Here is a 17,990-nt window from a genome sequence, read left to right as displayed (position 1 = left end):
CATAATATAATTCAAAAGCATATTTTAATCTTCTAAATCTTCAGCTGATTCCCAAGCCAGAGAACGGTCAACGGCCATCTTCCACTTTTTGTATCTGGACTCTCTGTCACTACTGCTGATAAGAGGCTTATACAACAATGTAGAATCAAATTGATTCAAATCGTTATCAATATTAAAGCTTGGTTCAATTGCTTTATATGCTGCCAACGCTGCGCCCTGTTAAAACGTAATTTTAGTAGGAAATATTTAATTGACTATTAACTGTCTTACTAATGCTGTTGTTTCTGCAATACGTGAACGGATAACATCTATGCCTAGCAGATCGGACTGCAACTGGAGAAATAGCGTGTTTACAGTCATTCCTCCATCAACCATCAATTTAGCAATTGGGTAACCAAAATCCTTTTTCATTGCATCAAGTATGTCATGAACCTGAAAACTCACAGCTTCAAGTGTGGCACGGACAATGTGTTCACTAGTCGTCTCCTCGCTCAGACCACATATAACACTTTTATAAAAAAAAATAATGTAAAAATTCAAAATATAAACAATAAATACACATACCCGCGTGCGTTCTGATCCCAATATGGTGCATATAAACCATTAAATGCGGGAACAAAATATACGTCCAAAACATTGTCCACCATTCGCGCCATTTGTTCAACTTGCTGCGTTGAACTAAATAGTCCCAGATTATCACGTAACCAACTTAAAGCTGCACCTGCAATCGCAACACTACCTTCCAAAGCGTAAACAGGTTTGCTGTCAGCACCGAACTGGTATGCAACAGTGGTCAGTAAACCATGATCCGAATATACAACAGAGTTGCCGGTATTACAAAGTAGGAAGGCTCCCGTGCCAAATGTTGATTTGCACAAGCCACGTTGTAAACATCTTTGGCCAACCAATGCAGCTTGCTGATCACCTAAACAAGCCGTTATTTCAACACCTGTTAAACTACCAATTTTTACATATCCGTATCTTTCAGCACTAGAACGAATTTTTGGCAAAATTTTCTTTGGTAAACCAAAAAATTTAATTAATTCATCGTCCCATTGCAATGTGTTGATATTCATAAGCATTGTTCGTGATGCATTTGTTACGTCTGTTACATGTATACCACCATTTCTTGGTCCGCCCGTTAATATATATATTAGCCAAGAATCAACATTACCTACAAGACAGTTGCCTTCTTCCATCGTTTTGGCGATTTTTGTGTCGTTATCATACAACCAACGGAGTTTCAAGGCAGAAAAATAAGGTGATAAAGGTAGGCCGCATCGTTTTTGTAAATAGCTTTTTGATCGAACTTCCTCTGGTATACCGTCCAATAGTTTATCCACAGTGGAAGATGTTCGATTATCTAGCCAAATTATTGCATTATGTAATGGTCTACCTGTACGCCTATCCCATACAATAACCGACTCACGTTGATTAGTTACACCAATAGCAACAATATCCTAGAAATAAAATAGATTATGTGATATATATATATATATATTATGTTGCTCAATTACTCCGTTAAATTAAAAGTCCCAGATTGTCCATACTAACTTAAATGTATCTATATTACTCAATATTAATGAGAGGAAAGAAATTATGAATTCTAATTCTAATTTGGTAGAAGATCTCACTTATCTAGCTATGTTTAAAGTCTATATATAGACTCTATGGCTATATATATTATTATTTGTATGTATGGTAAGAAAATAAAAAAATACAAAAATTAATTGAATTAAGAAAATATTGCATATAATTTAATGATCGTTTAATGGAACTGTTCCGATAAAAACAGTACATCTGATTAACATATTTATTAAGATGTTGGAGTCTGTATAAATAGAAGTCTTTTAAGTATGTCTAAAGTAATAGATTGTCTGCAGACAGGATTTATAAATTATAAGATATAGTTTATATTAACAACTAATTTAAATGTTCTCTTTTCAGAATTCTATTTTAAACTAAATGCATACTTGTCTGTTTGTTTTTAATATTTTGAAATGCTCATTATATGCTCATCATATAATAGATCTGGTCCACGGGCAACTCGTAGTAAAACACAAGTAAATTACAAACTGAGAGCGTAACACAAATAAAGAGCCAAATTACGCTCTTTTCACAGATTTTCATGGAAAAGCTTTGTGTAAAATCTGCTGAGATTATCAGTGCCGCGCAAATAAACAATATAAAAATTTTAATTCAAACCAAAACAGCTGATTGACACATTAACACAAATTTTACTTGAAATAAAATGTTCGAGTATAATCTGTGTAGCATTTTCAAATTTCGACAGGGATGTTATGTTCTCGAAAATGATCTCATTTACTCGAAAATTTGTTGGTGGAACACACTTGCATATACACAGTGTTACTCAAAGTTACTACGAGTAGATCGTGGAACAGACCTAATGTCTGACTTATTAGTATCAACCTTACAACTTTGAATAGGACAATTTATTAGCAAAGACAAAGATTAGTAGCATGTTTTAACAGAAATAGACAAAACTGCACGAAACTTTTATTATTCAAATTTAAACATTTTTGATATTCTTTTCTGATTTCTCAAAAGATAACAACCTAAGCACTTGTCGCAAGCTTATTGGTCAGAGCTTAAAGAAATTGCTATTAACTATTATAATTTTTTAATTATGATAATTTAAGTAATATTCTTTTGGTAGACATTATGTAATAAATATATTTACAGTTTTTCTTTTTTTTTTATATAGAAATATATCTTTTTTTATAACTTATTACAATAAAGTTATGCTCATGTTACTCTTCGATTGCAAAAGTGAGAACGGGAAATTGGAAAATATTTTTTATATATTAAATTTAATTTTTAAAGTCAGTTATGTTAAAAGTATAGGCGTTTTCGGTGGCTCGCAAGTGTGCCAAAAAAAGGCATGATGGGCTATATTCGCTAAGCGAGACATTGGCATCACTGTTATAACTGTCAAGTGTTATGAAAATTAAGTGTTAAATTGGAAATTAAAATTAATACAGAATGAAAAGGAATGGTAAAAATTTGCGAAATTTGAAAATAAGACACTGAAATTTTACTTTTTTCCCAATTTTCAAGTTTATGAAATTTTTGAATTTCGTTTCAATTTTTATTTACATATAATTTTTGACAAATGATTGCAATATTCGTTGGAATTTCCAAAGAAGGTTCACAATAGTTCGCTTATTGTGTTGATACCACTTCTTTTTACTGGCCGAAGTGTGGGGCCAGTATACAACTACTGACCTAGATAGAGAAAAAAGTATTGTTGTTTTGCGTACATTTTGCCCAGTATAGGCCAGCAACTTGCTGTTTTTTGCCATACTTGTGAGCCACCGAAAATGCCAATATTAATATATAATATATATAGGTTGACGAAATTTTGAAAATTTTGAAGTTGTTAGTATTTACTACTATTTAATACCTCTCCTATTAGTAAAATAATTTTGTTTTTTATATTTGAATTAAAATAATTAATTTATTTTAAATTTGTTTATTCAAATGAGTTGGTCATGGTTGCAAAAGTAACTGATAAATCAAGTACCAAATACACAACCATCGGCACTAAAAAATATTGTGAATTACGTATGACCTTGCGCAAAGAAATTGGATAATAAAAACAAAATAAGAAGTAAAAGGCATATGATAAGATTATATAGAAGTTAACATAAAAACTTAAAACAATTTTCGATGTTACGGGTGTTGAATGTGGTTGTCAGAAAAGTCGGCAACAACACCAGACAAAATTTAAATAAATTCCATAGTGGTGTTGTATCCAGAATGTCCGCAGCTACATCGGAAGGCGCTACTGGAAAATCCATAATTGCGATTTCCCAAATGCGTACAACAAACAACAAAGAAGAAAATTTTGCTGAAGTGCAGAAATTAGTGGAAGAGGCAAAATCACAACAAGCTTCATTTTTATTTTTGCCGGAATGTTGTGACTTTGTGGGTGAAAACAGAAAGGAAACAATTGAGCTTTCCGAACCGCTCACAGGCGCAACAATGAAGCAGTACCAGAAACTAGCAAAACAGCATAAAATATGGTTATCACTCGGTGGTATACACGAAAGCATATTGGATGATAACTCTTGCAAAACAGATAAAATATATAATGCTCACGTAATAGTAAATGATCTGGGAGAAGTGGTAACAGTATATAGGAAGCTGCATTTATTTGATGTTGACACGCCCGAGTTTCGATTCCGTGAATCTGATGTCGTAACAGCCGGCCCTCGTTTGGTGTCACCTATAGCAACGCCTATCGGTTATTTAGGTTTACAAATTTGTTATGATTTACGATTTGCTGAAACAAGTGTGTTACTTCGAAAATCTGGTGCTCAAATTCTTACATATCCGTCCGCATTTGCCTTCACGACAGGCAAAGCGCATTGGGAAACTTTGTTACGTTCGCGAGCGATTGAAAATCAATGTTTTGTTATTGCTCCAGCACAAATTGGCTATCACAACCAGAAACGTCGCAGCTGGGGCCATGCAATGGTAATAGATCCTTGGGGAAAAATATTGACTGACATGGGTGGAGAGTGCGAATCCGCCGTTGCAACAGTAGAAATTGACTTAAGCTCAATATTACCAATACGCAAAAGCATGCCATGTTTTGATCATAGACGCGGAGATATTTATTGTCTTACTGCTTACGGTACAGCCACGTTTGAGCCAACCGAAGACCGCAATTTTGCCAACAACAAAATCCTGAAGGAAACAATATTTTACGAATCGGAGCATTGTTATGCGTTCACTAATTTAACTTGCGTTGTGGAAGGTCATGTTCTGGTATCTACTAAACGCGTTACGCCAAGACTTAGCGGTTTGAACTGTCACGAAATGGCAGAACTTTTTGAAGCCGTTTGTAAAATACAACGTATGCTTGAAAAAATATACAAGACTACATCAGCAACTGTGACCGTACAGGATGGAACCGATGCAGGCCAAACAGTACCACATGTACATTTTCATGTAATGCCCAGACGTCCAGGCGATTTTGGGCATAATGATCAAATTTATGTTAAACTGGAGGACCGAGTTGAAAATCAACGGGAGCGCACGATTGAAGAACGAATCAGTGAAGCACAAATATATCGAGAGTTTTTAAAAGCTGAAAACACTAACTACGATAACAAAATAGTTTGAAATTAAAATATATAAGACTATATGTATACCATATGTAAAAAATCTTACAAATTATATTGAAAATAAAAGTAAAAAACTTCAGCAATGTATTTATCTCTTACCTTAGGGTTACCTCCAAGATCTTTAAGCTTTGACACAGCTTCTTCAATGCAAACGTACACTGCATCGTATATAGCCGTAGGGCTTTGTTCAACCCAACCTTCACGGGGGTAGGAAGATTCTACTGTTACTTGATGCATGCATACTATCTCGTCAGTTCCAGCTTTAAATATGATAAAACGAGCCGATGAAGTTCCCTCGTCTATGGCGCCAATCAGTTTTCCGAATTTCATATCCATTTTATCTTAAACCAAATGAACTTTGAACACTTCTTTTAACAATTATTTAGAGAGCTATTATGGCATTAAACGTTAAAACGATAAGGCAAGAATAATTGCTTGCAAAACAACTTCTTGTATTTTCTTATTATTGCCGTTTCTTATCAATTTCTTCACCCAAAGCTATTCACAATAGTATTAGTTATCACAGAAGTAAGTAATCAGAGTTCAAAGTCGTTACACCACAAAATAAGCACCAAAGAATATCTTCTACTGTATTTACACGAATTTTTTATTTGCATATCACCCGTCAAAAATTATGAAGTGACATCTTTTATTAAAAAGCAAAAATAAAAGTTCACATGTCTTATCACTAGCCATAAATTTTTCAATCAGAGTAAGAAAAAGATACTCGCAACTTACGAAAGAAAAACTGTGAAGAAATTAAAATGCTCTTAAAATCTTCTGAGCTAGGTTATGCTAACGAAAAATTTTACGTCTTAAGTTTTAGTGCAGCCAAACTCAATAACCAGTCTATTACAAATGTTCACTAGAAATATATTGCAAAATTTCAGTCATCCGTTAAAATCATATTTTATTCACAGTTTACATACTTATAAATACAAACACATTAATAAATAAATTTATATAAATGTATAAGAAAAACAACAGCGAGTTGCTTAGTATAGGCACTAAACGAGATATTGGTATCACTGTTGCAATCTGTCACAACAGGGTCTGTTGTTATGTTTTCGCAAGTAGGAAATTTTGCATATGTATGTACACATAATGCAAGCATAATTTTTTTTGTATAAAAATTAACAATTAATATAGAAATTTAAATTAATTTATTTAAATCTATGTTAAGAATGCAGGAAATTTTAAAATTTCCTTTTACAACAAAATTAATAACAGTTTAGAATATTTATACCTTAATACGTATTAATTTGTTAGAAGCTAATAAGTTACAAAATTAAAATATTCAATAAAGTCCACGTGAAAGGACAAAAATATATTAAAAAACTTATTAAAGTATTCTGAGGTAAAATCATTTTATAGATCAATACGTTTAAATGCTCACTGTTTTTAGAGTACCCGATTTTACTATTTACCGAGCTTGTTACTCGTAAGGGTGAGTACCCATATATATATTTCACTTCAACGAGTAAGCAAGCACTTTTGAATAATCCAAATTATATGTAGCGGAGTATAGGTGATAATTATTGGTTTTGCAATTCAATAGATTAACCAGTTACTTATACGACTCAAACAATAACAATAGCGCAAAAATTCACAATAGAGTCATAAATAAAAATCATATGTCAAAGTTTTTTTCGTTTTGACATTTCTGTTTAAATATGTCGAAAAAGAAAAAAAACAAAAGTGTGTGATTTAATAATCTAAAAATATTAAGACAACAAATAAGTTATTCTAATGCAACTATGGATATTACCGATCAAGAAAAGGCAGGCTTTTCTGATTTATTTATAACTGAAGAGAAAAATCAAAGTATTTTGTGGCAGCTAGCGAAAAGTTTTAGTAAAAACGAATGTAACGCAACGAAACCTGAAGGTATAATAAATTTCTTTTGATTATTTTTTTTACATTCTTATTTTAACCATTTTGTAGATACTCTAAATTTTATTTTTACAACAGTGAACGACTCAATAACCATACTAAATAAACGATATGTGACAAAAGAAGTGTTATTCAAATATTTACACAAAAGAAATGTACAAGTATCACTTGATTTCACAAAATTGGCATTAATTCAAAGTACATTAGCTTATTGGAAAAGCAATAATTTAACTGATGTTAAGGAAACGATTATTGAGAAAGATGTCAATAGTGTGTTGGCACACACTTTTAGTAAATGGTTTTTCCAACGTTATAATGATGAAACATTAAATGCAAATGACTTCTATGCTGATGCGCAGCTGACATTGCAGTTAGTGGATGGGGATCGCATTAATGAAAAGCAAATTACTGGTGCTTCTAATGTTTTGCATAGTTTACTGGATACAAAACACACATTTCAAATATATTTCCATCCAAACTTTGACAACGATGGTTGTCAAGGTTGCGTTGATATGCACGGTTTAGTGATTGTACTTATATGTGGAACGCTTCATAAACAAGAAATCTGTATTGGCGTGTTTGAGTGCACATTTGGGTTGTTGCGTGATCCTTTTGCTGAAAACAATTACAAAATAAAAACAATAAAATCTTGCTTCCGTAGTCAAGCAATATCACCAAATCTAAGTCTGAAGGAATTGGAATAAATTCTAAAGTTTATGTATTTATAAGTTCGGATCTAATATTGTTAAGTTAATAAACTATAACTAACGTTTGTATATATGAAAATAGGTAATTTATAATGTATAAAAAACTATATACAGCTTAAGTAACAATTAGCAAAAACATCTATTTAATAAAATGTAGTTAAATATAACAAAATCTTTAGTATGATTGGTTTGCTTTGAATTTAATAACGCCTTTACTCCATAGGGCACTAAGGGCCATATTAAACTAACGGTCATGTGAGGAATGGTCATGACAATTTTAAAGATTTTTTTTGGTCATAACCAAAACGCATGTTTTACAAAGGCTAGTATCACAATTTCCCACTAATGAAACCTCCTAAAGGAATCAGTGTCATATCATATATCTTCACACTATGGCATTATTCTTTAGTGATAAAAATGAATGAAATCTGCTATCGTCTTTACCAAATGGATTAAAGAGGTACCCATGACTTTGTCCATTAACATCCGTGAATTCAGAATTCCCAATACAACTCAACCAAAATGACTAATGTCCTAAATGCCTCCGCAGGCTCATTTAAGTTTAAATAAAATAACCCTGCTGGAGAAACAAAACATAGGACGTGCTATTGCGGTTTATACTGAGCCCAATCAACTAATGTCTAAGCAATAAGTATTATCTAAACAGATGGCCATTACAATAGTAACATTATTCGTAGAAGCATCCGCCGATCGATTTCTTTTTTTGTATCCTTATATACAGATGCATGTTGCAACTGAATAATTGTGTTTGAATACAAAAGTGAGCTAACACTCCTCCTCCATACGGAAGCAGTTTCCTCTTCGAGAACATGAATGTATAACAACAAAGTTCCCAATACCACCTGATCAACTCATCTCTAGGGAAGAACGGCGTTTCCTGGTTTAACAAAAACTTTACTAACCCAATTGAGATCATGAATTCAATGTATGCCACAACCATAACTCAACTCCATATAGTCTGCTCTGATACCCAATGCACACACCAATTTGAGCCATATCGATCTTTGATTTCGACACATTGAAACGACGAAGCATCTCTACCTTCATCCAGAATATTTTTAATTAAAACCCATGTATATGCATTATTGAAACGGATATGAAAGGATGCTTTTTGAGACCGTTTTCCGACGGATGTACACACATCCAATACAGACATAAAGATATTTGTTTTATCTTTTATAAAATCTTTTATTGCCATTGCCGCATGTCTGTCTGACATTTTGACCTCAGGCTTTTGTGATGTGTTTTCCTACTCTGATAAGTAGTGGTGTGCAGATAATTGTATGTTTCAACTTATTATATTTGGATCACTTTGTCACAGATGTCACTTATGTTATTTCGGCATAAAGTTATAGATTAAATTTTTAAATCTAGCTGACCATATACAACGCATACACCTATTTTGGTCTCTATCGGTACTCGCTGGAGGTGAACTTCTGTGTAGACTTGTGATAGTTATTATTTTTGTGAATCTTAATACTCCTTGAAGCTCCCAATTATGGAGCCATCATAGTATTTTTTGAAGACTTTTAAAGCGTGTTTTTAAACCAGACGGTGGGATTTGACCCAGGCTATGCTTTTGTTTCAATGTGTATTATGCATGTAGTAATTTTCTAGGGATATATGTTAGAATTTTGTTTTATTCTGTTTAAAAAATATTCATCATTGATGTGACGCTGTTTTAAAGTGCGGCGAGGCGGGGTCTCTCGATTATAAATCTGGAGTTGCCTACTGAAATGGTTACATCAATAAGCATACCCACACATAACAGTTGTTGTTATTTGTCGAATTATTTATTGTTTCAGATATTGATCGACAGGTTTTTCAGAAAAGTATTATTATTCTATGATGATTGATGTTTGGAGTCCTAAAAATATCAGAAAAGCTTACTGTAAATTATATGACTAAATCATATATTTTTAATAATAAATAACTTTGCGCAAATTATAAAACGCATAATGAATTTAATGCTGATCATAAACTGTAGTGATTGAGTGATTTTATTATCGAATCTTCGAATCTAATAACTCTCAATATTTAACATAGACGCTTGGTTTCTGGTGTGGACTTCGTTGAACAAATTCATAAAAATGGAATGTCCAAGTGTTCGGTGATTGTCGAAAAATAAACCTTAAGCTGCTGCTTTTTTCTATTATGGAAAGACAAAAGCTTTGTTTTCATTTGAGGTTGTGCCCCTAAAAAATAAAAAAAAACATATATCTTTTACTAACATTATTAATTTCTGCGAACTCTTTAACTTACGCCACTTAATGCGAAATTTTTATTTTTACCCAAACGAAATTTTCCTAGTTTGTTGTTAATTTTAAGCCTGAAAAGTGGAAAAAGTGTTCCAAATGAATACAATTTTAATGTACTTATCGGTTTTGTTTTTTTTTCTTTGTTTGTCAATAATTATTATATTACGTCATTTTTAAAATTTATGAAATTGTAATCAAATTAACAAATTACAATGACGTCATATAAGTAAAGTAGTAAAGTAATTCAAACATTTTGATATTTAGTATAAATAAGTGTTTAATGGCCCATATTATTACCAGAGACGCAACTCTCTTCATGCCCAAGAAAGTGAAAAGCTGCTAATAACAGCGCATTATTTCTGTGCAAATTTGCTCAATTCTTCTGCAATCATCAGCGACGATTCTTCTGCAAGCTCTGAAATTAAATCAATTTTTTAGATTTTTTCCAACAACAATGATTTAAGATTGAGAAAATAGAAAAATAACAAACTTATGTTCTGTTAGAAGTAATTCCAATTAACAAAATTAATAAAAGATACTTCATTTACACATTAACTGAGTTTATCGTTTAATAATTTATGTTAGTGTCAATGTTAATAAAAAAAATGTCTAGTCGACACTCTTTTACAAAATTGAATGGGCTTACAATTTAAAGTAAATTACATTTTGAATTACGTTTAGTATTAGTGAGAAAATATAGCCTAAAATACAAGAGTTCTCATTACAAATTTACAGTCCAGCAATATGTTTTCCCAAACACATTTCCGTTAACAAAATTCTTACTATCGTCAAGTTAAATTTTATGTTTGTTTTCTTTAATTTCATAATAACAAAATAATTATACTTAAAGCTTAAAACTCAGCATTTGTGTTCTTGAGAGGCAAATTACATTGAACTCCTTGCAGTTAATATCGTTTCATCGAAGCAATCGAATATCTTTGTAATATCTCTGCATCTACATCTTCTCTTGTATAAATGGATGTGTCAATGCCTGATTCAATGAAATACGTTTCGCGGGATCAAGCGCAAACATGTTATCCAAGAGGTCCTTAAGCTGTCCAACTTTTCTGTGTTGATCGTCAGGCAAATTTTGGTCTGCTACCAATTCCTGTGGAAGATTCCGACTAGCCTTAACCACTGGCATAACAACAATTTTTTCCTATTATAAATTAAAGGTATAAAAATATATGAATATAAAAAGTTGACTTAACTTTTTTAACTACTCACCCTTTCAGTTAACTTATCAATTTCATGATACAGAAAACTACAGCTTTGGTCAAAATGTAAGTCCTTAAACTGCCCTTTACGTATTAGTCGATTTGGCATCTTACCTGTTTGTGATATATGAGAATTTTTAAAAAAAAGTTTCTCTGATTTTTTAAAATATTTAACTATTATAACCTAAGGTGCATTTATAGTTTTCACTTTACTGTTAGTTGCAGTAGGACTGCTGTTTTTCTGTAAAAGAAAAATTAATCAAAATTTAATTTCAGTATTAAGTCAGTTTTAAGTTGTTATTAAGTTAATTAAATCGTAATACACAAACATAGTTAATTAAACATTAGCTTCAAAAAATTGTATTACCATTAGAGATTGTTTTATTCAATTGTCAATTGTTCAATTGTGTGTTAGCTTTCACATACAGAACCATTTAATTGTGCATGCTCAAGAGAGGTAACTGGATGACTGGAGTTAAAAACTGTGTCTATTCAAATAAACAACTAATTAAATACATTTTATTTGTACACTATTTTGACTAAACAGCAGCAAAATGTATATCATTAAACTAATAAAATATACTTTTATCTCTGCTTAGCATTAAACACATTGAAAAAGTGATTTTTAAGAATTGTGTACTAACCCACTTAAGTAAAGACATTTCTAAAATGCCACCTCAGGTTGTCTCTTCCTTAATTTTGCTCTTAAATATACGCACCTTTAAGATCCATAAAGTATTTTAGCATTTGATTATTGCTCTTGCCACTAAACAATATTTTACCAGTATATAGCTCATATATAGTACAACCAGCTGACCACATATCTATGCCGTAGTCATACGGTATGCCCAATATTATTTCGGGCGCACGATAGAAACGCGAAACCAGATAGGGTGTGATATCATTATCATTTATAGTTGATGCCGATCCAAAATCACAAAGTTTCAGAATTAAATTGTTTTCGTTCACTAATATATTATCCGGTTTAATATCGGCATGTAGTATTCCAGTTTTTTTAAGTAGTTTAAGTGCAAGGAACAATTGCTGAGTATAACTACGAACTGCCTTTATATGCAGTCCCACATTTTTACCATATTTTTTCAAGACCTCCCGTAGATTCATAGCAAGTGGTTCAAAAACCATACAGAGATGCTGCGTTATATAAAATTTATTATTAGAATAGTTACGAGTTCACGCGTTTTTGGTTTTATGTGTATTATTAAAAGCTTCTGTGAATCTGAAATTTCAAACCGTCAGCGATATTTATACAGATAATAACTATATAAAATAAAACAAACTAACTTAAAACTTTTTTTTATTCAGATTTACAAGAGCCTTTAATAACACAATAACACAAATTCACTAGTTTATTATAATGTTTATTGTAATAGGAAAATATTACCTGCTTATGAAAAAAATGCCTGTACAAGCGTAAGCAGTGGAAGCGATCTTCTGGATCTGCATCGTTTAGTTTTTTTAGTATCTCCAATTCTCGTAAACCCGTTTTATGCCTTATTTTTAAAAACGAAATCATGTAAGTTACATTTTGTTATTAATGATAAATTTATAATATTTAAAATAAATAGTAAAATAAATCTAAATAGATCATTGGAAATTTTGTATTCAGAGATGAATGTTATTCTTTAGTGTTTTCTCTTTTGCAATGATTGGTTGAAAAACAAAAGATTAAATGAATTTTGTTGATAAACAGAAAAATACACTAGTGGTATTCACGATCACAAGTAACGAGTTCAATACTTACTAAAATGGTAACAATATAAAGAGCAGCAGTTATAAAATTCATTCACTCCAAAAGTGTTTTGGTCTTGCCGCTTTGCATTCTTACTAATGTTACTCAGTCATCGAGCTTGTTTCTCGATCATCGCGCTCATTACTCGGTCATCGAATTCGTTATTCGGTCATCGAGTTTTTTACTATGTCATCGAGCTAGTTACTCGTTCATCAAGCTTGTTACTCGGTCATCGAGCTTGCTACTCGGCCATCGATCTTGTTACTCGGTCATAGAGCTCATTAGTCGATCATCGAGTTATTTACTCGGTCATCGAGCTCGTTACTCGGTCATCGAGCTTGTTACTATGTCACCGAGTAGTCGGTCACCGAGTTTTTTTATTAGGCTATCGATTTCCTTATTCGGTCATCGAGCGTGTTACTTGATCATTGAGCTTGTAACTCAGGCATCGAGCTCGTTAACGGTTATCGAACTCGTTATGCTTTTTCGTAAGTACCACTTATAATATATTTTTTACAGTTTTAACACAAAAATAACAAAATCTTGCTTTCCCAGTAATTTATAATGTTAAGTAAAAACAAATTTGTATATCTTTCAAGATCCCTTTTGATTAGTATTAATATATATAGAGATATACTTACATTATTTCATTATTGCGTATGATTTTAACAGCAACATTAGCATTTCCACGTGCCTGGTCACGTGCTCTTACAACATTACTAAATACACCTTGACCTGTGTAGCCAGAAACTGTGTAACGATTATCTAATGTTTCGCCAATACGCACGCGATAGTATCCTTCTGCATCGTCCCAATTATCAGTAAGTGCCGGGTTTTCAATTTGGTTTTTGTTATGAACAATTGTATTTGGTGACTTGAAAATAAAAACATTAAAATTGTAAGCATATTTCTTTTTTTATATATATGTCTATTCATTTGCGATAGTTACAAACACAAAACTCACATCGAACTTTGAATCTACATCTTGGTCTGCAAACATATCCCACTCTGGTCGTTTTTCTTTACCACTATTTTTAGTTTGTTGCTTTTTTCCCTCACCTGTTGCGGACTCATTGTTACCTTCAGTAGACTCTATTATCTTATCTGTTGTGTTCTCTAGATTTGTAGATTTATTTTCGCTTTTCGTTACTATAGGGAGCGGCTTAACATCCTTCTTTTCATTTGGTTCAGCTTTTGTTACGTCTTCAGTATCGCTATTAGATTTTAATTTCTATCAAAATAAATACATATGATTAGAAAATGTTATGTTAAATTTTGATTTATATACTTTTAAAAGCTCCTCTCGTTGTTTACGCCGCATCTCAATAATTTTTTCTTCATCGTCATCTTCGTCATTTATATCTATATCTAAATTCAGTTCGCCGTCGCTACTCGATTCATTCATTTTTTGGTTTTGACCTTCACTAAGAGAATCACGATATTTATCTGGACGAACACGAGGACGATCACGATCACTACGCCTTTCTTCTCTCTCTCGTTGTAAGCGATCACGTTCATTGCGTCGACGATCTGATTCTTCTTTACTACGACTATGTGAACGTTCACGATTCCAACGATCTCTATCACGACCTCTTTCTCTGTCTCTACCCCTATCTCTATCACGTTCCCGATCACGTCCTCTGACAGAACTATCATCATAACGTGACCTATTTTCTCTTGCTTTGCGTTCACGCTCCCTGCTGTTTCTTTCACGTTCCTTATCACGATTAATTTCCTGACGTAAATCTTCTTTATGTCTATTTTGATCAATAAGTTCACGACGCTGAAGACTTCGACTACTTTCTCGTTGATTTTTATATGTATCTAATTCCCGCCGTGGTGTTCGGCTTCGTGTACGTCTTCGCTGTTTATGGTATTCATTTTCATACTCTTTGCGAGCTGATGACCGTTTTGGTGAACTTATACGTTGGTCTTTCTTTGTATCATTACTGCTAACACGAGGTTTGCGTTGCCTTTCCGGTGTATTATGACCACTAGAATCATCCAATAATATTACAACTGGTTCAGTAGAATTTGATTTAGAAATTTTATTATTATTTTTACTAATATGTGAAGTTGAAGGGCTGGAAGTCTTTTCCTTGGCTCCTACTGCCACAGTTATGTCAAAATTTTGCTGTGCACTGTCTTGCTGTTTCTCAATTAAATTTGTATGTTTATCCTCACCCTCGGATTCTGACATGTAAGCACCTAAGCGCGCTTGTAGTAAGGCTTTCTGTTTCATCAGGTCTTCTAAGTTAAGATCGTCTTCAATTATTGCCACTTCGGGACTAACATCATCATTTGGACTTTATTCATTAAAAAGAAATTACGTAAAATTATGAAACTAAAATATTTATATATACGAGTAACACATTTTAATCTACTTACACTTCGCTATCACTACCCGAACTTCCAACTTCCATTACAGGCAAGACTTTGGTTTGTATGGTTCTAGTAATTTCTTCAACTAAACTACTGGGATCTGTTTGCATATTAGGTCTTGTTATACTAAATTTATTACCATTGGCGTGTTGTTCAACACGTAGAAAACTTGTCGTATCCTTGCTGGCTTTTTGCATTATTTCCGCAAATTTTTCATTTAAAGTGGCTGGTGTACGCTTAGTAGTGGAAACTTCAGATGCCATATCTGAAGATTCACTTTGTCTACGTCTTTTTTTATATTTCTTGTGACTCTTATGAAATTTTTCAGTTTTGTTAGATTTCTTCTGCTTTTTATGTTTTTTCGATTTTTTGTGTGATCCGGACAGACGTTTGGAACGTTTTTCGCTATCAGTGCACGCACTTAAGTCGTCGCTATTAACAGAAAAACAAACTATTAAACTTCTTTTTCATAACCTCAATTTCTTACTTACCTATTTTCATCACTTGACATCTCAAACTATATAATAATAAATTATTTCTGATTAGTCTTATTTGAACTAATATGAGCGCACGAAATTGAATTTCTTATTGTTTGAAATAGATTCTTTTTTTTAAATATGAATTAATAGAATGCAAAACTAGTATATAACCAATAGTGCCCAATAAATAAGGAACAAAAGCAAATGGTTTGACATTGACATTTAAATGTTTTTTGTTTTATGCTAGATGGCACTGCCAGCGTTTCGATTAATTATCGAAGTAATTGCATTGATGAATCGGTTAACTTTTCATAATTTATATAAATTGATCAAAAAATAATATGAGTCAGTAATTTTTGCATAAAAGAACTTTGTTTTTAAACTGAATTTTAGTTTTAAATGTTCGTGAATAGAAAATTAATCGAAGATATTAAAATTCTTTGAAATTTGCTGTTCAATACCCATCAGTGCCATAATTTCTTTTTAATTAAAGTTAAATTTCTTAAAGTATACAATAAATTAATTAACAACAACCATCATCATAAAAATCATTTTCTAGTGTGCTTTTGTTTACAATTTCAAATTTGTTTGGATTCGCGGCTTCATTTTTTCTCATAAGAATGTTTGAAGACATCCATCACTAAATGAATGCCTTTAAAAAATAAATACACCTTTATCTCATAGGGCTTGCAAAGATTTCGTGAGGATATTATACGGTAAACGCTATGCAAATATTAAAATAAAAGTGAATTTGGGTTTAATGCGACAGTATAAACATAGTGTAGACTTGTACTATGAATATTAAGTCTAGTACTGCATTAAAACGAGTTAATTCAATTTATATAAATGCCATAACATAAATCTGTTTTCAATGTTTTAATATACATATTTTGTCATCACACTCAGAATCAATTACTATTTAAAAATTTTTTATGAAACAAGCACAAGTAGAAAAGGAATTTAATACTAAACATATTGTGCACAATTATAAACTCTTCAGCTAGATTAAAAAGTTAATATTAGATAATAATATATTGATAAAGTATTTTGAAAAAAAATTATCGAAAATTTTTCTAAAAATTACCTCGAACTGTTATAATTTACAAGCTTCTTTTTATATAGAGATTTAAAGGACTAAATATGTACATATGTAGTTAAAGAAATTTAAATAATGCTTTTGAATTATTTTTTAAATGAATTTTTTTTCGTATGATCTTTTCTTATTTACTTATGTTACCAATGATCTTTTCACTCAGTTATTTAAAATGAAGCTCCTAGTTCTATTATACACATTTTTTTTCATTATATCGATAAATGTTATTTTTATTATAGCATGTGGAAAGGATCAAAACCCACATGAATTGAAAAACCTTAGCCATCAGACTTATAAAGTATCTGACTGAAATTAGATTCTAGTAATAAGGGAGAAAAGATTTAAGAAGCTTAGTATTTGTATTTACAAATTTATTTAAGCTAGCCATATCGATCAAGAAAGCATTCTCTGCATTTATACCATTTATGATATGCATACTATATATTAAATTTAATGTCGGACTTAAATTTTTTCAAGTTGGTTACATTTTTTATTAACTTAAAACCTTTAATTTAATAAAGGTAAAAAATTATTGAAACTAATAATAGTCCAAATCTAGAAAAATATGAAATTACTAAATAAATAAAATTAAACTTATTTTTAATTAAATTATAATATAGAATTTTTGATTCAAACAAATTTATTATAAATGCTGAATAAGTTAAACGAAGATAAAAAAATAAAGTAATCAATGAAGTTATTAAAAGGATTATTAATAATATTATTCTATTATTAATAATTTAGGAGTTGTATCTACTGAACCAAAATAGCTAATTGGAATGAATCTTTACACAAAATTTATTATAAAATGGAGTCCCATAAATTCCAAATTTCTTTTATTCCAATTTTTTATATAGAAGAAATTAATAAAATATAACACGAAAAATTATATTTATAATCATAATAGCTGGTCTAAATTAAAATTTTCGTATTGTAAAATTTGTTTCGTTTATATCTTATATTACGAAAAAATAAGCATTTGAAACTATAAACACTATGTTTATAGAGAATTGATGGGGCAAGTAATAAAATTTTCC

The 17,990-nt window shown here is 31.3% G+C and overlaps 4 protein-coding genes across 8 annotated transcripts; 2 read left to right on the top strand and 2 right to left on the bottom strand.

Annotated features, from left to right (window-relative positions):
* Nucleotides 1-2: 2 nt before the first annotated feature.
* On the bottom strand, nt 3-5,692 carry LOC119668513 (glycerol kinase). The gene is made up of 4 exons (XM_038078049.1): nt 5,253-5,692; nt 565-1,460; nt 271-508; nt 3-216 (listed from the first exon to the last, which is right to left on the bottom strand). Exons 1-4 carry the CDS (start codon nt 5,487-5,489, stop codon nt 25-27), a joined length of 1,563 nt encoding a protein of 520 aa, XP_037933977.1. The 5' UTR covers nt 5,490-5,692; the 3' UTR covers nt 3-24.
* Nucleotides 3,621-5,222, top strand: LOC119668514 (nitrilase and fragile histidine triad fusion protein NitFhit). Its single transcript, XM_038078050.1, has one exon. It carries the CDS (start codon nt 3,691-3,693, stop codon nt 5,149-5,151), a length of 1,461 nt encoding a protein of 486 aa, XP_037933978.1. The 5' UTR covers nt 3,621-3,690; the 3' UTR covers nt 5,152-5,222.
* A 1,132-nt stretch (nt 5,693-6,824) lies between the features above and the next one.
* Nucleotides 6,825-7,832, top strand: LOC119668512 (uncharacterized protein C3orf38 homolog). Of its 2 annotated transcripts, none has more exons than XM_038078048.1 (2): nt 6,825-7,040; nt 7,125-7,832. In XM_038078048.1, exons 1-2 carry the CDS (start codon nt 6,911-6,913, stop codon nt 7,748-7,750), a joined length of 756 nt encoding a protein of 251 aa, XP_037933976.1. In that variant the 5' UTR covers nt 6,825-6,910; the 3' UTR covers nt 7,751-7,832. The 2 variants fall into 2 exon arrangements, with proteins under 2 accessions (XP_037933976.1, XP_037933975.1); XM_038078047.1 differs by having other exon boundaries at nt 7,098-7,832.
* A 2,649-nt stretch (nt 7,833-10,481) lies between these two features.
* Nucleotides 10,482-16,199, bottom strand: LOC119668510 (serine/threonine-protein kinase PRP4 homolog). Of its 4 annotated transcripts, none has more exons than XM_038078046.1 (9): nt 15,873-16,199; nt 15,388-15,813; nt 14,288-15,305; nt 13,964-14,230; nt 13,641-13,873; nt 12,652-12,760; nt 11,969-12,401; nt 11,260-11,363; nt 10,482-11,191 (listed from the first exon to the last, which is right to left on the bottom strand). In XM_038078046.1, exons 1-9 carry the CDS (start codon nt 15,890-15,892, stop codon nt 10,988-10,990), a joined length of 2,814 nt encoding a protein of 937 aa, XP_037933974.1. In that variant the 5' UTR covers nt 15,893-16,199; the 3' UTR covers nt 10,482-10,987. The 4 variants fall into 4 exon arrangements, 1 of the variants encoding a protein (XP_037933974.1); XR_005251505.1 differs by lacking the exon at nt 10,482-11,191 and adding an exon at nt 11,425-11,490 and having other exon boundaries at nt 11,275-11,363; nt 11,894-12,401; XR_005251506.1 differs by lacking the exon at nt 10,482-11,191 and adding an exon at nt 11,434-11,490 and having other exon boundaries at nt 11,278-11,363; nt 11,894-12,401.
* Nucleotides 16,200-17,990: the final 1,791 nt, after the last annotated feature.

This window comes from Teleopsis dalmanni, chromosome 1 (genome assembly GCF_002237135.1).
Source record: "Teleopsis dalmanni isolate 2A chromosome 1, ASM223713v2, whole genome shotgun sequence".
Taxonomy (NCBI): domain Eukaryota; kingdom Metazoa; phylum Arthropoda; class Insecta; order Diptera; family Diopsidae; genus Teleopsis; species Teleopsis dalmanni.
Note: the sequence above shows the minus strand (reverse complement) of the source record. Positions and strands in the feature narration are given on the sequence as shown.